The sequence below is a fragment of the Ovis aries genome, chromosome 23, assembly GCF_016772045.2.
Source record: "Ovis aries strain OAR_USU_Benz2616 breed Rambouillet chromosome 23, ARS-UI_Ramb_v3.0, whole genome shotgun sequence".
In the NCBI taxonomy this organism is placed as follows: Eukaryota; Metazoa; Chordata; class Mammalia; order Artiodactyla; family Bovidae; genus Ovis; species Ovis aries.
The window spans coordinates 32,941,016-32,961,237 of NC_056076.1; the positions used below are offsets into that span (position 1 = coordinate 32,941,016).

General features: G+C 42.4%; 1 protein-coding gene and 1 non-coding gene across 4 annotated transcripts in view; one reads left to right on the forward strand and one right to left on the reverse strand.

The window, feature by feature from the left end:
- Positions 1 to 20,222, reverse strand: part of TTC39C (tetratricopeptide repeat domain 39C) — a 103,169-nt gene that overhangs the window by 19,004 nt on the left and 63,943 nt on the right. For all 3 annotated transcript variants that reach the window (XM_004020472.6, XM_060405216.1, XM_060405217.1), the window contains one exon: positions 1,083 to 1,176. In XM_004020472.6, coding sequence (XP_004020521.3) covers positions 1,083 to 1,176 — 94 coding nt within the window. The remainder of the gene's footprint in view (positions 1 to 1,082; positions 1,177 to 20,222) is intronic.
- LOC114110499 (U6 spliceosomal RNA) lies at positions 10,873 to 10,979 on the forward strand. The gene has a single exon (XR_003586751.2). It is a non-coding gene; the product is annotated as a U6 spliceosomal RNA (small nuclear RNA).

Consider the following 20,222-nt stretch of genomic DNA (forward strand, 5'->3'; position numbering starts at 1 on the left):
GTATCTTTGGCAGGCAAGCAAGCAGCAGGCACTTTAAGGTCCATGCTGCCATGTGACAACTGCCTCCCCAGGCTTCCTCCATCTCTTCTTTTGTGTCTCTGACGACAGCCTTTGGAGTCTCAATTTAACTTTTGGTTCTCATCACCACCTCATCTTTTCTCCCGTCTCTGCTCCCTCCTTCATTCCTTGTACGTGAGCTATATACAGTGTGACCTTGAAGTCTTGGCTCAATCTCTAAAAAGCATGAATCCCTTACTAAAATGTGTTTCTGCTATTTCAAGTCCAAAGTTGTGTTTATGCTTCTCAGCATAATTAAGCCACTGTCACAGTCAAGGATTATGGAATCACTAATATATTTTACTGCAGTCAGCCAAAAAAAAAAAAATTATAGCAACAACTTTGGGGGAGCGATCTCCCCCTTTGGGAGAGGGGACCTAAATCTTGGGCAAACAATGCCTCCGAGTCTGTCTATAAATGCATCTCCCGAGAGGGGAGAAGCAGGAGGAAGTGGCTAACACGTGTGCCAGGTACCCTGCCTCACGCTCATTCGGGTACTTTCATTTAAACCACACAGCTGTTCCAAGGGCTACTGCAGGGCGAGGTCTCCTAGTTAGTTGGTAGAAGAGCTAACTGGGTTTGGAATCCATTCACCCAATCTCTAAGCCGGACTTTTCTTCTCAGGTACACATTGGTGGGAGGGAAGAGATAACAGTTCTGAATTTTAATATCCAGTCCAATAAAAGAGTCAAAATTGGTTCTTTTTTTTTTTTTTCCCAAAATTGGTTCTTACTCTATTCATTCAACTGTGCCTATTAGCCTAGAGTCAAATCGTCAAAGGAACAAATTATTGGAAAGAAGTAATGAGAATTCACGGAGATAAGTATCGCTACTTCTGCTATGGTAACAAAGTACTGTTATTACAAAAGGCAGCCAGCATTTCACAAAGACACAAACTGCACAGCGTTACCAGTGAAAGAGCGCACAGGCATGCATTAACACTTGCAGGACAAGAAGCTGGACATAAACTGCTGTGTTAATATACTATTTCATGACAGGCAACTGGACCGACATTCAACACTTACCAATTTCATACAGACAAACATGCTGGATTTCCCTCTGGTCTACTGCAAGCTCCAGAGCAGTATGGAAGGAAGTCAAGGCACTGTTGATTTGACACTACGGAAAAAAAATGAAAACAGAGTCACTGGCTTAAGATCTATCATTAACATTGCGACAGAGGGTGAGATGGTTGGATAGCATCACCGACTCAAAGTTCATGAGTTTGAGCAAGCTCCAGGCGACGGTGAAGGATAGGGAAGCCTGGCGTGCTGCAGTCCATGGGGTCGTAAAGAGTCTAACGTGACTGAGCGACTGAACAACAAAAGCGTTTTTTCCCCAAATTCAAAAGTGTCTTTTCCCTTCTAGTTACTTTAAACAGATTAAGCAGTATAGAAGAGAGCGATCTGAAGACTTCTGGGGAAATGGCCCCATCCATGGTTGTGAGCTGAACCGAGCTTAGCGTACCTCTTCTGTTCAGCCAGAAAGACCCCCCGGGAGGGCTGGGCCCACAACCCCTCCTGCCACTGGGGCTCTCTGTGCACCTGTACACTAGAACTTGGTGGAGTCCAGTGATGAGCTGAGCTGATCCTTGGGACAGGTGACTTCGACAGGAGAGGGACTGCACGTCCTCCTCCTGTGTATACCCACAGGGCCCAGAGAGACTCGCAGTCAGCACTGTCGGGAGCCAGTCCCCAGGTCCAGCCTCAGCCGCTCTCCCTTCTGGGACCCCCTCACTCTCAACCCCACAGCTCAGTGCTATTGTCAGATTGCTTCTGGTCATCACCTCTATTCTCCGGACACTTTAGAAACTGAGGATCCAGATTTCTCTTCCTACTTTTGCGTTCGTCCAGTACTGTCTAGAGCCCAAGAGACTCTCAAATGTCTATCCTGCTCTTTCCTGGTTAAATACATTTAGTTTCTCCTTCCACGAAAGATCTCTTTCAAAGTCTGCTGATCTGTGGCCATAAGTAACTGGTGAGAGCACCTAAAAGGCATCATCAGGATGAAAGGGAGGTAGATTAAACCCTAAATATGGCAACGACAGGCGTTAAGTATCACCTATCACTAAGAATATAGTGATATGAATCCTCAATGTCCCGAAGCCCTGATGCACGCTCAGAAGTGTTCCTTTCTCCCTCCCGCGGGTATCTGCGACGCGATGCTCTTCCACCCTGCACTCAGCACTCTGTCCTGTGCATCCCTCTTTGCTGCTCCCAGGGCACTCCCTTTCCAATGCTCCAGCTGCCTCCTCTCCCTGCAAGCAGCAAGCATGAAGGGTCTGAGAAGAGGGGCTGTCGGTTCCCCGAGCCCAGCCCCCACCACATTCCTCAGTGATGTGATGCCTGATCACTGCAGGAGGCCCCCGGACCCTACACAGGGCACAGATGAGTCAGCAAGGAGATGTGCAGGACAGGCTGTGACTCAGGAGCACTAGGAGCCGAATGACTCATGAACCAAGGCCACGGCTGGGCCAGTAACTGCTCATGCCCCGTAACCCTTCACTCTGCTGGCAGCAGGCTTCAGGCTGAGCGCTCAATCCCGTGTCACCCCGCAAGTGCTCGGCAGGCAGGCAGAGAACACACGCATCGCTGCCTCGCTAACCTGTGTTCTCAAGGAGCGCAACACTGAGCCGAGGGGACCCTCGCAGGAATGAATCGAGCTCCCTTCCCTAACCGCGAGACGTTTACACCGATTTGTGAGCACAAGGCCAAGATGTGTGTGTGTCTACGTATGCGTGTGTTTAGTTGCTCTGTGGTATCTGACTCTTTTGAGACCCAAAGGACCGTAGCCAGCCATGGTCCTCTGTCCACAGGATTCTCCAGGCAAGAATCCTGGAGCGGGTTGCCATTTCCTCCTCCAGGGGATCTTCCCAACCCAGGGATGGAACGTGCATCTCCTGCATTGCAGGCAGATTCTTTACTGCTGAGCCACTGGGGAAGCCCACAAAGCCAAGATACCAAAGGTAAAAAATCAATCTCTTAAGAAAAGCGCGTGTGTGTGGGAAGATCTGGACACTCATTATGCCCATTTATAACTTTCTGGATCAATTGTTCCTTCCTGGACCTTCCTGGTGGTCTAGCGGTAAAGAACCCATCTGCCAATGCAGGAGACACAGGTTTGATTCCTGGTCTGGGAAGATCCCACAGATCAACTAACAGAGCAACTCAACCTATGCACCACAACTACTGAGCCTGTACTCTGCAACAAGAGAAGTCACAGCAGTGAGAAGCCGGTGCAATTAGAGAGTAGCCCCCCACGTGCCACAATAGAGAAAGCCCACCCAGCAATGAAGACCCAGCACAGCCAAAAATAAATTAATAAAAAAAGTTCTTCCCCTGCATCACACATGCACTCAACTTAGCCCATTTACACAGAAACCACAGTGTTAGGGTTTCTGCTTTGCATGGATCTCCCCAGTTTCCCAAGTTAATGGCTCTCAACTCTCACACAGGCATGGCCCATCACTACCAAGCTGACCCCAGCCGAGGTCCAGCAGATGGCAGTGCAATGCCACACTCCCCTTCAGAGGGCAGAAAACTACTCAGTCAACATTTATCAGACAACTACTGTGCCCGGGATGGAATGGGCTCTGGAGATACACACACGAGTCCAAACTAAGCTGTCAACTCAAGAAAATAAGAAACCAAGTAATAGCTGAATCAACATTATTTCTCTTAACCCTTTTGAAGAGTCCGAGATAGGTGTGTATTAGTTCCATTTTCAGATGAAGGAACTGAAGTGCAAAGAGGTTAGGTAGCTTGGCCAAGGTCGGGGGCTAGCAATTGACTAGTATGTAAGTTCTGCTCCAACTGCCTCCAGAGCATGCATTCTTCAGGGAGAGAGATGCAGGCGTGATTAAATGAAAGATCTGGAGAAGAGGGCCAGTTCCTGGATTATCCAGAGGGCACTAAATACAATCAACAATCCCTACAAGAGGGAAACAGAGCAGACGCAAGTAGATGGTAGTTTAGTCACTAAGCTGTGTCCAACTCCTACAGCCCCACGGACTGGAAACCACCACCCTCCTCTGTCCTTGGGATTCCCCAGGCAAGAATACTGGAGTGGGTTGCTGGTTCCTTCTCCATGGGATCTTCCTGACCCAGGGATTGAACCTGGGTCTCTTGCATTGCAGGCAGATTCTTTACCATCTGAGCCACCAGGGAAGCCTGATGGAAGCAGAGGTGGTGGCACTGGGACCACAGGGGCAGAGGTCGGAGTGATATGGCCTCAGTCCAGGAATCTACGTGATCCCCAGAGGCAAAAGGCAAGGAATGGAGCTTCCCTACAGCCTCCAAAGGCTGCACTGCCCACCGCCTTGATTTGCACCCAGAGACTTTGAACTTCGAGCCTCCAGAATTGTGAGAGAGTATGGTAATTTGTTAGAAACGTCTTGGGAAACCAGAGCAGCATACCTCTTTAAAGATTAAACTGTGGGGATTTCCCCAGTGGTCCAGTGGCTAAGACTCCGAGCTCCCAATGCAGGGGGCCCAGGTTCAATCCCTAGTCAGATGCCACGGGCGGCAACTAAGACCCTACATGGCTAGCTAGCTAAAGAAGTAAATCAATAAAATAAAAATTAACCTCTGAAGAAAGTCCCAGGCTCTTTGTGTTATAAGCACCCAAATAGAAATGGAAAGTACCGAGGCCATTTATGGAGCTTGACGGCATTATCCCAGGAGCAAGCATAGCTACAAAATTAATTCCACTTCTAGTCTGATCACTCATTAAGGAATTACGATGAACAGCCATTAAAATTGTAGAAATATGTTTCCCTCTTTTCACCAAAACAATTCAAAACAAAAGTGATCCGCGGGAGTCCTTACAGTTACAAATTAAAATAGCCACAGCTCAGCAGAGAAAGGAGAATTATTCTCAATTTGACACTCAATTCCCAGCTTAATTTTTAAAGAAATACATGTACCCTGAAGAAAATACAGAAAATAGATTAGTATGAAAAGGCTAGGACATCAAGAGTTAGTATCACATCGGCTTTTGTCTCATGAATTGTGCCCTGATACACTGTGTCACAAAAACGACAAAAAAAAAGCCTCAGTTTCCTTACTGGCAAAAAGGAAGGAAAAACCATTGGCAAGCTTTAATCTGCCTCCAGAGGAAGCCATGAAGAATAAAAGCAGGAATCTCTGCCAGATTAAATGGAGCATATTTATTGCCAAATTAAAAGCAGCAGGACTGACAGCTACTGCACTGTGATTACAGAGATCCCAAGTGTTTTTCCAGTTACTCGGGACTTCCTGAGCTGTCTTCTTAGGCATTTTCTATCTTTTGTTGGAACTGAAAAAGGGATCTGTTGTTCCATTTTATTCTCCAAGTGAATATTGCTGGTATGTGGAAATCTTTGGATTTTTTTTTTTTTCAAGTATAATGTCTGTTACACTCAGGAATTCTTAACATTCTTATATTTTTTTCTTTTGGATTTTCCACGGAAACATTCAAACCATTTGCACATAGTGACCATGCTGTCTCTTCATTTGCAATAGACAACTGTAATTGGGTAGGACACTGGTTAACAAGGGCTTTCCCAGAGGCTCACTGGTAAAGGATACACCTGCAGTGCAGGAGACACAGAGACAGGGGTTCAACCCCTGGGTTGGAAGACCCCTTGGGGGAGAAAATGGCAACACACTCCAGCATCCTTGCCTGGAAAATCCCATGGACAGAGAAGCCTGGTGGGCTACAGTCCAGGGGGTCCAAAAGAGTCAGACATGACTGAGGAACTGAGCGAGTGTGCACACGCATCCACGCGTGCACACACACACACACCAGTTAAAACACTGAATATTAGCAAGCACCAAACACGTATTTGCTTTATTCTAATATAAAGGAAAACATTGGTTTTCATTCCAGTTCCAAAGAAGGAAAATACCAAAGAATGTTCAAACTCACAATTGCACTCATTTCACATGCTAGCAAGGTAAAGCTCAAAATCCTTCAAACTAGGCTACAATAGTACATGTACTGAGAAATTCCAGATATTCAAGTTGGATTAAGAAAAGAGGAACCAGAGATCAAACTGGCAACATCCGTCGGATCATAGAAAAAGCAAAGGAATTTCAGAAAAATATCTACTTCTGCTTCATTGACTATGCTAAAGCCTTTGACTGTGTGAATCACAACAAACTATGGAAAGTTTTTCAAGAGAAGCGAATACCAGACCATGTTACCTGCCTTTCTGAGAAATCTGTATGCAGGTCAAGAAGCAACAGTTAGAACTGGACATGGAACAACAGACTGGTTCCAAATAGGGAAAAGGAGTATGTCAAGGCTGTATTGTCACTCTGCTTATTTAACTTTATATGCAAGGTACATCATGCAAAATGCTGGGCTGGAGGAAGCACAAGCTGGAATCAAGATTGTCGGGAGAAATATCAATAACCTCAGATATGCAGATGGTACCACCATTATGGCAGAAATCAAAGAACTAAAGAGCCTCTTGATGAAAGTGAAACAGGAGAGTGGAAAAAGTTGGCTTAAAACTCAACATTCAAAAATTGAAGATCATGGCATCCGGTCCCATCACTTCATGGTAAATAGATAGGGAAAAAGTGGAAACAGTGTTAGATTTCATTTTCTTGGGCTACAAAATCACTGCAGATTGACTGCAGCCACAAAATTAAAAGACACTTACTCCCTGGAAGAAAAGCTATGACAAATCTAGACAGCATATCAAAAAGCAGAGATATCACACTGCTGACAAAGGTCCATGTAGTCATTTTCCTAGTAGTCACACATGGATGTGAGAGCTGGACTATAAAGAAGGCTGAGCGCTGAAAAAATGCTTTCGAACTGTGGTGTTGGAGAAGACTCTTGAGAGTCCCTTGGACTGCAAGGAGATCAAACTAGTCAATCCTACAGGAAATCAACCCTGAATATTCATTGGAAGGACTGGTGCTGAAGCTGAAGCTCCAATATTTTGGCCACCTGATGCGAAGAGTCAACTCATTGAAAAAGACCCTGATGCTGGGAAAGATTGAGGCAGGAGGAGAAGGGGACAAAAGAGGATGAGATGGTTGGATGGCATAACTGACTCAATGGACATGAGTCTGAGCAAACTCCAGGAGGTAAGTGAAGGACAGGGAAGTCTGGTGTGCTGCAGTCCATGTGGTCAAAAATAGTTGGACACGACTTAGTGACTGAAAAACAACAATGCAGTAATTAGTAATTCAGCTTCTCACAAATTATTTCAGAACACTCGAAAACATTCCAGGTTTGTTTTTAATTAGTAAAGTTAACTTTTTAAGAGCAGTATTAGAGTGTGAAAGTTGCTCAGTCGTGTCTGACTCTTTGCGACCCCATGGATTATACAGTCCATGGAATTCTCCAGGCCAGAATATTAGAGTGGGTAGCCACTCCCTTCACCAGGGGATCTTCCCAATCCAGGGACTGAATCCAAGTCTCTTGAATTGCAGACGGATTCTTTACCAGCTGAGTCACAACGGAAGCCCAAGAATACTAGAGTGGGTAGCCTATCCCTTCTCCAGCGGATCTTCCTGACCCAGAAATCAAACTGGGTCTCCTGCATTTAGAGCAGTGTTAGGATTATAGCAAAACTGAGCAGAGAAGTCAGTATTTTACTATAAACTATACCAAAGAATGACAGAGTTGTTAGTTTCTCATAATTGTATTTCTGCCAGATTCTTATTATGTTTAAGAAAAAATGCTGTTTCTTAGGAAGAAATAACTTTAAGATTGTTACAGTTTAGTTGTCAAGCACCATAACATTTGAAACCAGCTTTGTTCCCTTTAATACATTTTGCCTTCAATTCTGACATTATCATTACTGTCTTTTGTTTCCATTCACATACACCTGATTTATTTTGTCTACACTTTAGCTTTTACTTTTGTATCACCATTTAAATATTTTTAGTTTGCTATGTATCTAGTTTGTTAATTTCTTTTTTATCCTAATCTTAGTTATAATCTTTTGTATAGAGATATGGTAAACATAAATGGATTTAGACAACTAATATTTTTGTATTAATTTCTGATTTTGTTCCTGACAGTTACTTTTTTCTTATTATACAAACTATTTTACTTGCTTCATCCTCTACATTCCTTTAGATGGTGTAAACTGTTTTTACAACTCTGCTTGTGGTCACCTAGAGGTGACCTATTTGTGGTAGCAACTGAAAAAGATCCCCATGCCACAACGAAGATCAAAGACCCCGTGGGCTGCCACTAAGATCCAGTGAAGCCAAAGAAATGAACGAAAGAATGAATGCCTAGCTCTCAGAGCACACTGTGAAGACACAGTAAGTATGAATAATCATCAGAGTCAGCACTATAAGCTTAGTGTCATATCCTGTTTACTCAGATTTTCACTAGCAATAGCAAGCTGACAGGATTCTCTCAATCCAGCGACTGAGCAAACAGTCCCATTTCTAGAGTTGCAAAAAAAAAAAAAAAAAAGCAAAAATGGAAACAAGGCCAAGTTGTTTCAGGGGTCTGGCCCAAACTCTAGTGCCGGAGGGAAAGCAAGTTCCAGACAACCCTGAGGCTGAAGCGCCAAGACTCTGCTTCCCAAATGAGCAGTTTTCTCCTGTGCCACCTCAAAGGTGTGTTTAACATTAAATGACAGCACCAACTCACAGACAGAGCGGTCTCAGCTCAGAGCCAGTCCGCTGGCCTTCAAATGATGCTGGTGTCACCTACCTCTGTGAGTGAGACCCCAGGGAGGAGAGCACACGGATGGTGGCAGACTGAAGGATACAGCCTCTCCCGTGGACTCGGCTACTGCGCCAGCGGATGGCGCTGCATCTGCTTTGGGAATCCTCAGTTCTGTTAAACAAGTAAGAGTCTGAAACAGGCACGTTCTCTCAAGACGTTTTAAGTAATCGGTCAGCAGAGTTTGTTAGACACAGGTGGAATTCCTGAGATGTGTTCACACAAATCAACCTCCTCCGAAATGATGATGGGGACTGTGTTTAAAGTAAGAATGTTGAGCAAGTGCAAAGGCTATAAGAAGAGTCCTCCGAAATTCCTAATAAAATCCCATATATAAGGGAGGGACTGTCTGATGTGAACAACATGAGAAATGAAAGAGAGTCAGCAAGAAAAGATGGTGACGTTGTAGCACATTTCTTAGCAAATGCAGTGAGTCCCTAAGCTCTGGACGAATGCCATGTGTTCCTGCCAACTACACAGATTACAGATTAGTGGATAATGCCCAGACTTCTACACCACAGGGATGCTCGCTGAATCCCCACTTCCTCTTTCATGGCCTGTGCACATTTCTGACATGAGAACTCCCCCAGAGCCTACTGTCATTGAGTACTTAGAAGACACACATCTACAACTGATAATTCAGTCAATACTGTGGAACCTAGAAAAAGGTAAACGGCAGCTATTTCTGGAATACAAGATTTGTATCTGTTCTTTGAAGCACTTTTGTATTTTACCATGTTTCCAAACGAGTATGCATTTTTTAGACATAACAAAGTGTATTCGTTGCTCAGTCATGTCTGACTCTTTGAGACCCCATGGACTGCAGTCCCCCAGGCTCCTCTGTCCATGGGATTTCCCAGGCAAGAATGCTAGAGTGGGTAGCTATTTCCTTTCCCAAGGGATCTAACAAGGTAGTTGAAAATATACATCCTTATGCTACATTAAAAAAATTTTTTTAAGTATCTTTTTAAGTGGACCATTTTAAAGTCTTTATTGAATTGAAACACAAATACTGTTTCTGTTCTATGTTTTGTTTTTTTAGCCATCAGGCATGTGGGATCTTAGCTCCCAGACCAGGGATCAAATCCACACCCCCTGCACTGGAAGGTGAAATCATAATCACTGGACCACAAGGGAAGTCCCCTCCCTGTCTTTAAAGATCATTGCTGAAACAAGCTTATTCTGGTCTAATCATCACCAACATTAAAGCTAACATACGTGGCACCCTTTATCTTGCGCCTGTTAGAGGGAGAGCTGTTGAAATGGGAAGCAAGACTCCAAAGCCAACAGTCCTCACCTCCGTGCCTCTCATTCCACAGACCAGCTCCCCTCCCAGTCACCCCCACCCCCTCTTCAGTCATCACCACCCACAACCACCACCCATTCATCGAGCCCTTGTTACTGTCTTATACAATCCCCTTCTCATGCATTCACATTCCAGTCTTCATAATCAAATTCTAAGTTTATTTTGGGACACAGGCTTTTTCTAGTTCTCTTGGCATCCCCTCCAGAAGGCCTTTTCCATTACAGGCTACAAATCTCTGATTACACACAAATGGAATACAGCAGTAGCGTTTTCAGCACCTCCATGTAAATGGACAGCACCTTCCTTGCTAAGTGAGTTATGGAACCAAATCCACCATTAAGGGTAGAGGAGCTGAATAATGCACCACTTGCAGGATGTCCTTGGTCCCTCAACAGTAAGGACCATGACTTTGACAAAATTGGTGAGGGGAAATGCTTCATACTGGATTTACAACCAAGACACAGTTCTATCTAAACAGGCAAAGTCCTGACCAAGCATTGTGTGCTTAGCCCTTTGCAGAATCCATGCTACATTATTTAAGGCTGACAGGGGAGGCACTGTCCTCTCTTTACAGACAAGGACACAGGCTCAGAAAGCTCAGCCAGCCAGGAAGTGGAAGAGTCTGTTCTGAGCTCCGCTACCCTGTGCTGCCTTTGAAAATTGCAGAAGAGGAACCTATATGAAAGATGACAGTAAATTTAAAAGAAATGTATTTATTTTAAAGGTGCTATCAAAGAATTTTCAACACAAGTGAAGGAGATGATGATGCAAAGAATTAACCCAGAAAAACAAAGACCATAGAAATACATAAAAACAAGTCTACAGCGCTCGCTTCGGCAGCACATATACTAAAACTGGAATGATACAGAAAAGATTAGCATGGCCACTGCACAAGGATGACATGCAAATTCGTGAAGCGTTCCATATTTTTGAAATGTATACTATCATGTAAGAAACGAATCACCAGTCTATGTTCGATACAGGATACAGGATGCTTGGGGTTGGTGCAGGGGGATGATCCAGAGAGATGATACAGGGTGGGAGGGGGGTTCAGGATTGGGAACTCATGTACACCCATGGCGGATTCATGTCAATGTATGGCAAAACCAATACAGTATTGTAAAGTAAAATAAAGTTAAAAAAAAAAGTCTACAAAGAGTCACACCCTACACAAAATAAAACAGGAAATTCAAGATAAACAGGAAAACCTGGGAAACTGATGGAGGGGATTAATATCCACAGAGACTTAAGTGAGAGGAACAAATAGAAGCCATAATTAGGAAAGTGACTTTGAAAACTTTTCCTAGAACTGAATGACCTTCTCTGTAAAGGATGTCAAATGGACAAGCTGGTATATGGGTTTTTCCAAAGAGGAATTAAAAAATACATTGTAAAAGGCAGAAATGCCAGGTAGTCACAGTTCTGAAAATTCAAGAACCATGAAAAAAAGTTTTATGTAACAGCTTTGAGAAAATTCTTTCCTTTTAAAGGAAATTCAGTGTACAATTCAGTGGCTTTTAGTATATTCACAGAAGCATGCAACTCGTAAGCCGAAAGAAATGTTAAAAATGATGTAGCCTAGTGTTTCTCAAGGACTTCCTAGTGGCTCAGTGGTAAAAAAATTCTGCTGCAACGCAGGAGACACAAATTCAATCCCTGGGTCGGGAAGATCCCCTGGAGGAGAAAATGGCAACCCACTCCAGTATTCTTGCCTGGAAATCTCATGGACAGAGGAGCCTGGTGGGCTACAGTCCATGGAATTGCAGAGTCAGACATGACTGAGCAGGGCACCGTAGCAGTGTTTCTCAAGTGTGTTATACTGAATGTTTCTATGTCTCACAGGCTACAATATGAAAAAGAATCCTCCTGGTCAAGCAACTTGGGTGAACACAGCAGATATGCAGACTACCTCCCTCATGATGCAACACTAAACTCTCCAAGAAGCCCCAGGATATCCTAATTTAAATGATATGAAACCTCTTTTCATGGAATATGTTATTAACTAGTCCATCAAATCAGTGCTCCAAGGAAGATGCTTCAGGAAAACACTGATTTACTTCAACCCTCTTGATTTTCCAGGTACAGGACTAGAGCCCCAGAAGACTGGCTTCACCAAGGTCTCACTGTTCTTCAAGACTGATTGACATGTAAGCAACCATGTGGGAGTAGAGAGGGTTTTCATTCTTCATGAAAGAGCCAAAACCAGACCTTCAGACTTTGAGTCCAGGGCTCTTGAGTGAGAGAGAGAGAGAGAGAGAGTGTGTGTATGTTTGTGTGTATGTTTGTGTGTGTGTGTGTCAGTCGCTCAGTCGTGTCCAACTCTTTGCGACCCCATGGACTGCAGCCCTCCTGGCTCCTCTGTCCACAGAATTCTCCAGGCAAGAATACTGGAGTGGGTTGCCAAGTCCTTCTCCAGGGGATCTTCCACATGGCAGGCAGACTCTTTACCATCTGAGCCACCAGGGAAGATCTTTTTGCAATGCTACAGGTCAAAACCTGAAGCTCTGAAACAATGACAACAAACTCTCAGAGCCACAGAAAAATGAGGACTAGCACAAGAAAAAAAGAAATGCACAGATTGAGGAAAGCAGTGTGCCCACACGCTGAGAGTCCAGAAGCATAAAGAAAAATGGAAGGGTTCAATGCAATACTACGAGAAAACACAGAATTTCAAAGAAGAGCTCTGGACAGGGGTAGGTAAAGTGGGGAACACTATTTCCTAAAACTAGCTCTGTGCAATCCAGCAATAGGAGTTTGCCAGACACTGGCCTAAGGAAAGGGAGAACAAAGACGCAGAACGCCACCTGTGTGGATATGCAAACCTGCTTTAGAATGGCAGAAAAACAATTAAAATACAGTTATCATCTTTTCAATCCAAATTGAAGGAAAAATCAACCCCATAGTAAGCAGAAATGAAAACAAACATAATCATAAATGCAACTCTGAGAGCAAAGGAAAATACATGCTTCATATACATAACATGTATAAGAAACTCCTCTATAAGAGCAGAGAGTGGGATTGAGAAAGAATTCAGATCATCTGTTGCTTCTAGGGTCACTCCAACTCCACCAGCCTCTCTCCACCAAATGCTCCAGCCCCCTTGAGCCTGGATGTCCCCATCATGGGGCCTCTTCTTGGGTCTAGGCTTGAATGTAGGATCATGCACCATGCTCTCATATCTATCTGGAAACTCCTACTGACTCTTCAAGAGCCAATCCAAATATTCCCTCTCCTGGGTCATCTTCCCCAGAAGATGATGGTTGCACCATGGGTGACCCACACCCTGTTTGCCCTTCCTACATGCCTGTTTCTGTATTTCTCAAAGCTTGGCCTTCTTCAGTGATCAATGCAAAGAAATAGAGGAAAACCACAGAATGGGAAAGACTAGAGATCTCAGGAAAATTAGAGATACCAACAGAACACTTCATGCAAAGATGGGCACAATAAAGGACAGAAATGGTAGGGACCTAACAGAAGCAGAAGATATCAAGAAGAGATGGCAAGAATACACAGAACAATTATACAAAAAAAGATCTTCATGACTCAGATAACCATGATGGTGTGATCACTCACCTAGAGCCAGACATCCTGGAATGCAAAGTCAAGTGGGCCTTAGGAAACATCACTGCAAACAAAGCTAGTGGAAGTGATGGAATTCCAGTTGAGCTATTTTAAATTCTAAAAGATGATGCTGTGAAAGCGCTACACTCAATATGCCAGCACATTTGGAAAACTCAGCAGTGGCCACAGGACTGGAAAAGGTCCATTTTCATTCTAATCCCAAAGAAAGGCAATGCCAAAGAATGTTCAAACTACTGCACGATTGCACTCATCTCACATGCTAGCAAAATAATGCTCAAAATTCTCCAAGCCAGGCTTCAACAGTATGTGAACCATGAACTTCCAGACGTTCAAGCTGGATTTAGAAACGGCAGAGGAAGCAGAGATCAAATTGCCAACATCCGTTGTATCATCAAAAAAGCAAGAGAGTTCCAGAAAAACATCTATTTCTGCTTTCTTAACTATGCCAAAGCCTTTGACTGTGTGGATCACAACAAACTGGAAAATTCTTAAAGAGATAGGAACACCAGATCACTTGACCTGCCTCCTGAGACCTTGACCTCTGTATTCAGGTCAAGAAGCAACAGTTAGGACCAGACATGGAATGACAGACTGGTTCCAAATTGGGAAAGGAGTACGTCAAGGCTGTATATTGTTACCCTGCTTACTTAACTTATATGCAGAGTACATCATGAGAAATGCTGGGCTCGAAGAAGCACAAGCTGGAAGCAAGATTGCTGGAGAAGTATCAATAACCTTAGAAATGCAGATGGCACCATCCTTATGGCAGAAAGTGAAGAGCCTCCTGATGAAAGTTAAAGAGGAGAGTGAAAAAGTTGGCCTAAAACCCAACATTCAAAAACTGAAGATCATGGCATCTGGTCCCATCACTTCATGGCAAACAGATGGGGAAACAAAGGAAATAGTGAGAGACTTTATTTGGGGGGCGTGCTCCAAAATTACTGCAGATGGTGACTGCAGCCATGAAATTAAAAGACGCTTGCTCTCTGGAAGAAAAGCTATGACCAACCTAGACAGCATATTAAAAGCAGAGACATTATGTTGCTGACAAAGGTCCATCTAGTCAAAGCTATGGTTTTTCCAGTGGTCATGTATGGATGTGAGAGCTGGACGATAAAGAAAAGCTGAGAGCCAAAGAATTGATGCTTTTGAACTGTGGTGTTGGAGAAGACTCTTGAGAGTCCCTTGGACTGCAAGGAGATCCAACTAGTCCATCCTAAAGGAAATCAGCCCTGAATATTCATTGGAAGGACTGATGCTGAAGCTGAAACTCTAATACTTTGGTCACCTGATGTAAAGAACTGACTCACTGGAAAAGACCCTGATGCTGGGAAAGACTGAAGGCAGGAGGAGAAGGGGGCAACAGAGAATGAGATGGTTAGACAGCATCACTGCCTCAATGGACATGAATCTCAGCAAACTCCTGGAGATAGTGAAGGACAGGGAGGCCTGGCGTTCTGCAGTTCATGGGGTTGCAAAGAGTTATAACCGACCGAGCGACTGAACACCACCAACAAATCTAGACTGCTGGGCCAGAGTGGAGGAGCCAGGACTCAGCACGGGCAGTCAGCCTCCAGATCTGAGCCCTCAGCTACAGTGTGTATCTTATTACATCATAGGATCACAGCTTCCCAAACACTCAGTTGGCCAGCGAAATGCAGGCTGAATTTCAAGGGATACAATCAAATCCCTAAACAAGAACACTAACATTTCAAAATTTTTATAAGACAAATATGTTATGATAAATATTAAGAAAATGAACTATAAAACAAGCTAAAGTAAGGAAAACCACAAATAAAGTGAAAGTAAAATATGAATTGATTAAAAAATCAAATCTCTCTCTATAAAAACCAATATGAAACTCTTAAGTCCAATCATAAATTAGGAGAACATAAATTTATAAAAACACCACTAATAATAAAAAGTAATATCACGTTTACATGCCTGGATATAGTCATATGTCTTAAAAATATGTGGAAATAAGAAAAAGTAAAATATAAAACTAAGATGAGTATAACAGTAAGTGGACATCTTCAGATTACTGAAGAAATAAAAGTTATAAAAGAATTAATTTCAAAACAGTACGTAACAACAACTGAAAAATGCTTAATGTTTCAACTTTCAATTAAACAACTTTCAAATGTTTAATGATGGTTTAATTACTTTAATTGACTTGCTTCTCCAAAATGTAGAAAAAAATATTCTATTAAGCAACTCATTTTTTTAAAATAGTTTATTTCTAAAGCCCAATAAGAATAAGCCTTCTTGGATATTTATAATAATATTTCAGTTCAGTTCAGTCACTCAATCGTGTCCGACTATTTGCGATCCCATGAATCGCAGCACACCAGGCCTCCCTGTACATCACCAACTCCCAGAGTCTACTAAAACTCATGTCCATCGAGTCAGTGATGCCATCCAGCCATCTCATCCTCTGTCGTCCCCTTCTCCTGCCCCCAATCCCTCCCAGCACCAGAGTCTTTTCCAATGAGTCAACTCTTCTCATGAGGTGGCCAAAGTACTGGAGTTTCAGCTTTAGCATCATTCCCTCCAATGAACACCCAGGACTGATCTCCCTTAGAATGGACTGGTTGGATCTCCTTGTAGTCCATAAAAATATTTAAATATATGTTATTTGCTAGTAAGCTACATATACTATTATTACATATACATAACATTACATTTAGAATATATGTAAAATATATAACACATATATATAACTTATTTGCAAATAAAAGGTAAAAAGGGAATTGGATTGAGACAGAAGGCCTGAATTCGAGTTCCTCCTTAATCCAAAATAAGTATGTACATGTACACATACTTACTTCACTTGAACCTCTGTTTAGTATGTACAGATGTATGTAAAAAATATAGAGTAACGAGACGTAAAGGGTGACGAGTAAATGAAGAGATACCATCAGAAATGAGGAAGAAATACAAGTATTAAAATTTCCTTATAATACACAGAACCTGACAAACTGATAACTATACAGAAACAGAAGTATAAAAATACTAATATATATTTTCAAAGGCAATGGTCATGTATTTGTTATAACTAAGACACAGAACCACAACTGTCAAAGCCACTTAATTTTCATTTTAAAACATCTATAATAGGTAGAAAATAAAGATAAATCAAAAATAGATTCCACCTATCTTAAGGATTTAGTTCAATAACAAGAAGATAAACAACCTTAAATAGAACAATGTTTGGATGGACCTCGAGATTATCCAGCTGAGTGAAGCAAGACAGACACAAAAAGATAAATGCATGATATTGTTTATACATGGAACCTAAAAAGGGTACAAAAGAACTTATTTACAAAGCAAAAGTAGAGTCACAGACATTGAAAACAAGCTTATAGTTTCCAGGGGGTAGGGGGCAGGGATGTATACACTGGGACTGACATAGTCACACTGCTATATATAAGACAGGTAACTAGTAGGAGTCTACTATGCAGCACAGGGAACTCTACTCAGTACTCTGTAAAAGCCTATATGGGAAAAGAATCTAAAAAAAGAAGGCATCTGTATAACTAATCCACTTTGCTGTACACCTGAAGCTAACACAACACTGTAAATCAACTACACTTTAATAATAATTTTTTAAATGTTAATATTCCTGAATCTAGTAGGCATCAGAATTAATAGCCATCTGCACATGCAAAGGGGTATGGGAATATGAGTTTTTAAAATATCATTTTACAGTATGAAGAAAAAACAGTCTACGTGTCCCAGTTTGAGAAGACAAACATTATTTCCGAAGAAATGAAATCAGTTGTAACAAAAGCATGTATGTTTCAATGTTCAAATTTTCACAATAAAATGTAAAGACTGTTCTCAAAATGACAGTAATAGAAAAGGGGAAATATATGCCAAACATAACTTATGATTATATTAGACAGGAGAATTTGATTAAATAAAAACATTTCTTACTCGAAAGTCAAACTTGACTAGATCAACAGATTATACCCAAAGGAAAAAAGAATATATACTCCTACTGAAAATACCCTCAGTAACATGTTTTGGAAGCATTTTTATTGAGATATAATTCAAGTATTACAAAATTCACAAAGTATACAATTCAGTGGTTTTTAGCATATTCATAGAGTCCAACAACACAAGAGAAGACTCTACACATGGACGTCACCAGATGGTCAACAATGAAATCAGACTGATTATATTCTTTGCAGCCAAAGATGGATAGGCTCTATACAGTCAGCAAAAACAAGACCAGGAGCTGACTGTGGCTCAGATCATGAACTCCTTATTGCCAAATTTAGAATAAATTGAAGAAAGTAGGGAAAACCACTAGACCATTCAGGTATGACCTAAATCAAATCCCTTATGATTATACAGTGGAAGTGAGAAATAGATTTAAGGGACTATATCTGATAGAGTGCCTGATGAACTATGGAATGAGATTCGTGACACTGTACAGGAGACAGCGATGAAGACCATCCCCATGGAAAAGAAATGCAAAAAAGCAAAATGGCTGTCTGAGGAGGCCTTACAAATAGCCATGAAAAGAAGAGAAGTGAAAAACAAAGGAGAAAAGGAAAGATATACACATCTGAATGCAGAGTTCCAAAGAATAGCAAGAAGAGATAATGCAAAGAAATAGAGGGAAAGAACAGAATGGGAAAGACTAGAGATCTCTTCAAGAAAATTAGACATACCAAGGGAATATTTCACGCAAAGATGGGCTTGATAAAGGACAGAAATGGTATGGACCTAACAGAAGCAGAAGATATTAAGAAGAGGTGGCAAGAATACACAGAAGAACTATACAAAAAAGATCTTCATGACCCAGATAATCACGATGGTGTGATCACTCACCTAGAGCCAGACATCCTGGAATGTGAAGTCAAGTGGGCCTTAGAAAGCATCACTACAAACAAAGCTAGTGGAGGTGATGGAATTCCAATTGAGCTACTTCAAATCCTGAAAGATGATGCTGTGAAAGTGCTGCCCTCAATATGCCAGCAAATTTGGAAAACTCAGCAGTGGCCACAGGACTGGAAAAGGGCAGTTTTCATTCCAATCCCAAAGACAGGCAATGCCAAAGAATGTTCAAACTACCACACAATTGCACTCATCTCACACGCTAGTAAAGTAATGCTCAAAATTCTCCAAGCCAGGCTTCAGCAATACGTAAACCATGAACTTCCAGATGTTCAAGCTGGTTTCAGAAAAGGCAGAGGTACCAGAGATCAAATTGCCAACAACCTTTGGATCATGGAAAAAGGAACAGAGTTCCAGAAAAACATCTATTTTTGCTTTATTGACTATGCCAAAGCCTTTGACTGTATATCACAATAAACTGCAGAAAATTCTGAAAGGGATAGGAATACCAGACCACCTGACCTGCCTCTTGAGAAACCTATATGCAGGTCAGGAAGCAACAGTTAGAAGAGGACATGGAACAACAGACTGGTTCCAAATAGGAAAAGGAGTACGTCATGGCTGTATATTGTTACTCTGCTTAGATGCAGAGTACATCATGAGAAACGCTGGGCTGGAAGAAGCAAAAGCTGGAATCAAGATTATCAGGAGAATATGCAGATGACATCAGATATGCAGATGACATCACCCTTATGGCAGAAAGTGAAGAGGAACTAAAAAGCCTCTTGATGAAAGTGAAAGAGGAGAGTGAAAAAGTTGGCCTAAAGCTCAACATTCAGAAAACTAAGATCATGGCATCTGGTCCCATCACTTCTTGGCAAATAGATGGGGAAACAGTGGAAACAGTGTCTGACTTTATTTTTCTGGGCTCCAAAATCACTGCAGATGGTGACTGCAGCCATGAAATTAAAAGACGCTACTCCTTGGAAGGAAAGTTATGACCAACCTAGACAGCATATTCAAAAGCAGAGACATTACTTTGCCGACTAAGGTCCATCTAGTCAAGGCTATGGTTTTTCCTGTGGTCATGTATGGATGTGAAGAAAGCTGAGCACCGAAGAATTGATGCTTTTGAACTGTGGTGTTGGGGAAGACTCTTGAGAGTCCCTTGGACTGCAAGGAGATCCAACCAGTCCATTCTAAAGGAGATCAGTCCTGGGTGTTTATTGGAGGGACTGATACTAAAGCTGAAACTCCAATACTTTGGCCACCTCACATGAAGAGTTGACTCATTGGAAAAGACTCTGATGCTGGGAGGGATTGGGGGCAGGAGGAGAAGAGGATGACAGAGGATGAGATGGCTGGATGGCATCACCAACTCGATGGACATGAGTCTGAGTGAACTCCGGGAGTTGGTGATGGACAGGGAGGCCTGGCGTGCTGCGATTCATGGGGTCAAAAAGAGCTGGACAGGACTGAGTGACTGAACTGAACTGAGCACAATCATTACTACAATATATGTTTAGGATACTTTCATCAACCCCAAAAGAAATACTGTACCTGCTAACAGTTGCTCTATATTCTCCCCACCCATCCCCAAGTAAGCTATCTGCATCCTCTGGGGACTTCATCTACATAAAACCGTTGCACGATGGATGTTCTTGCGTGACTTGGCTTTTTCACTAAAGGTGTCTCCAAGGTTTATCCATGCTGTAGCACGTGTCAGTACTTTGGTCTTCTTTTCAAT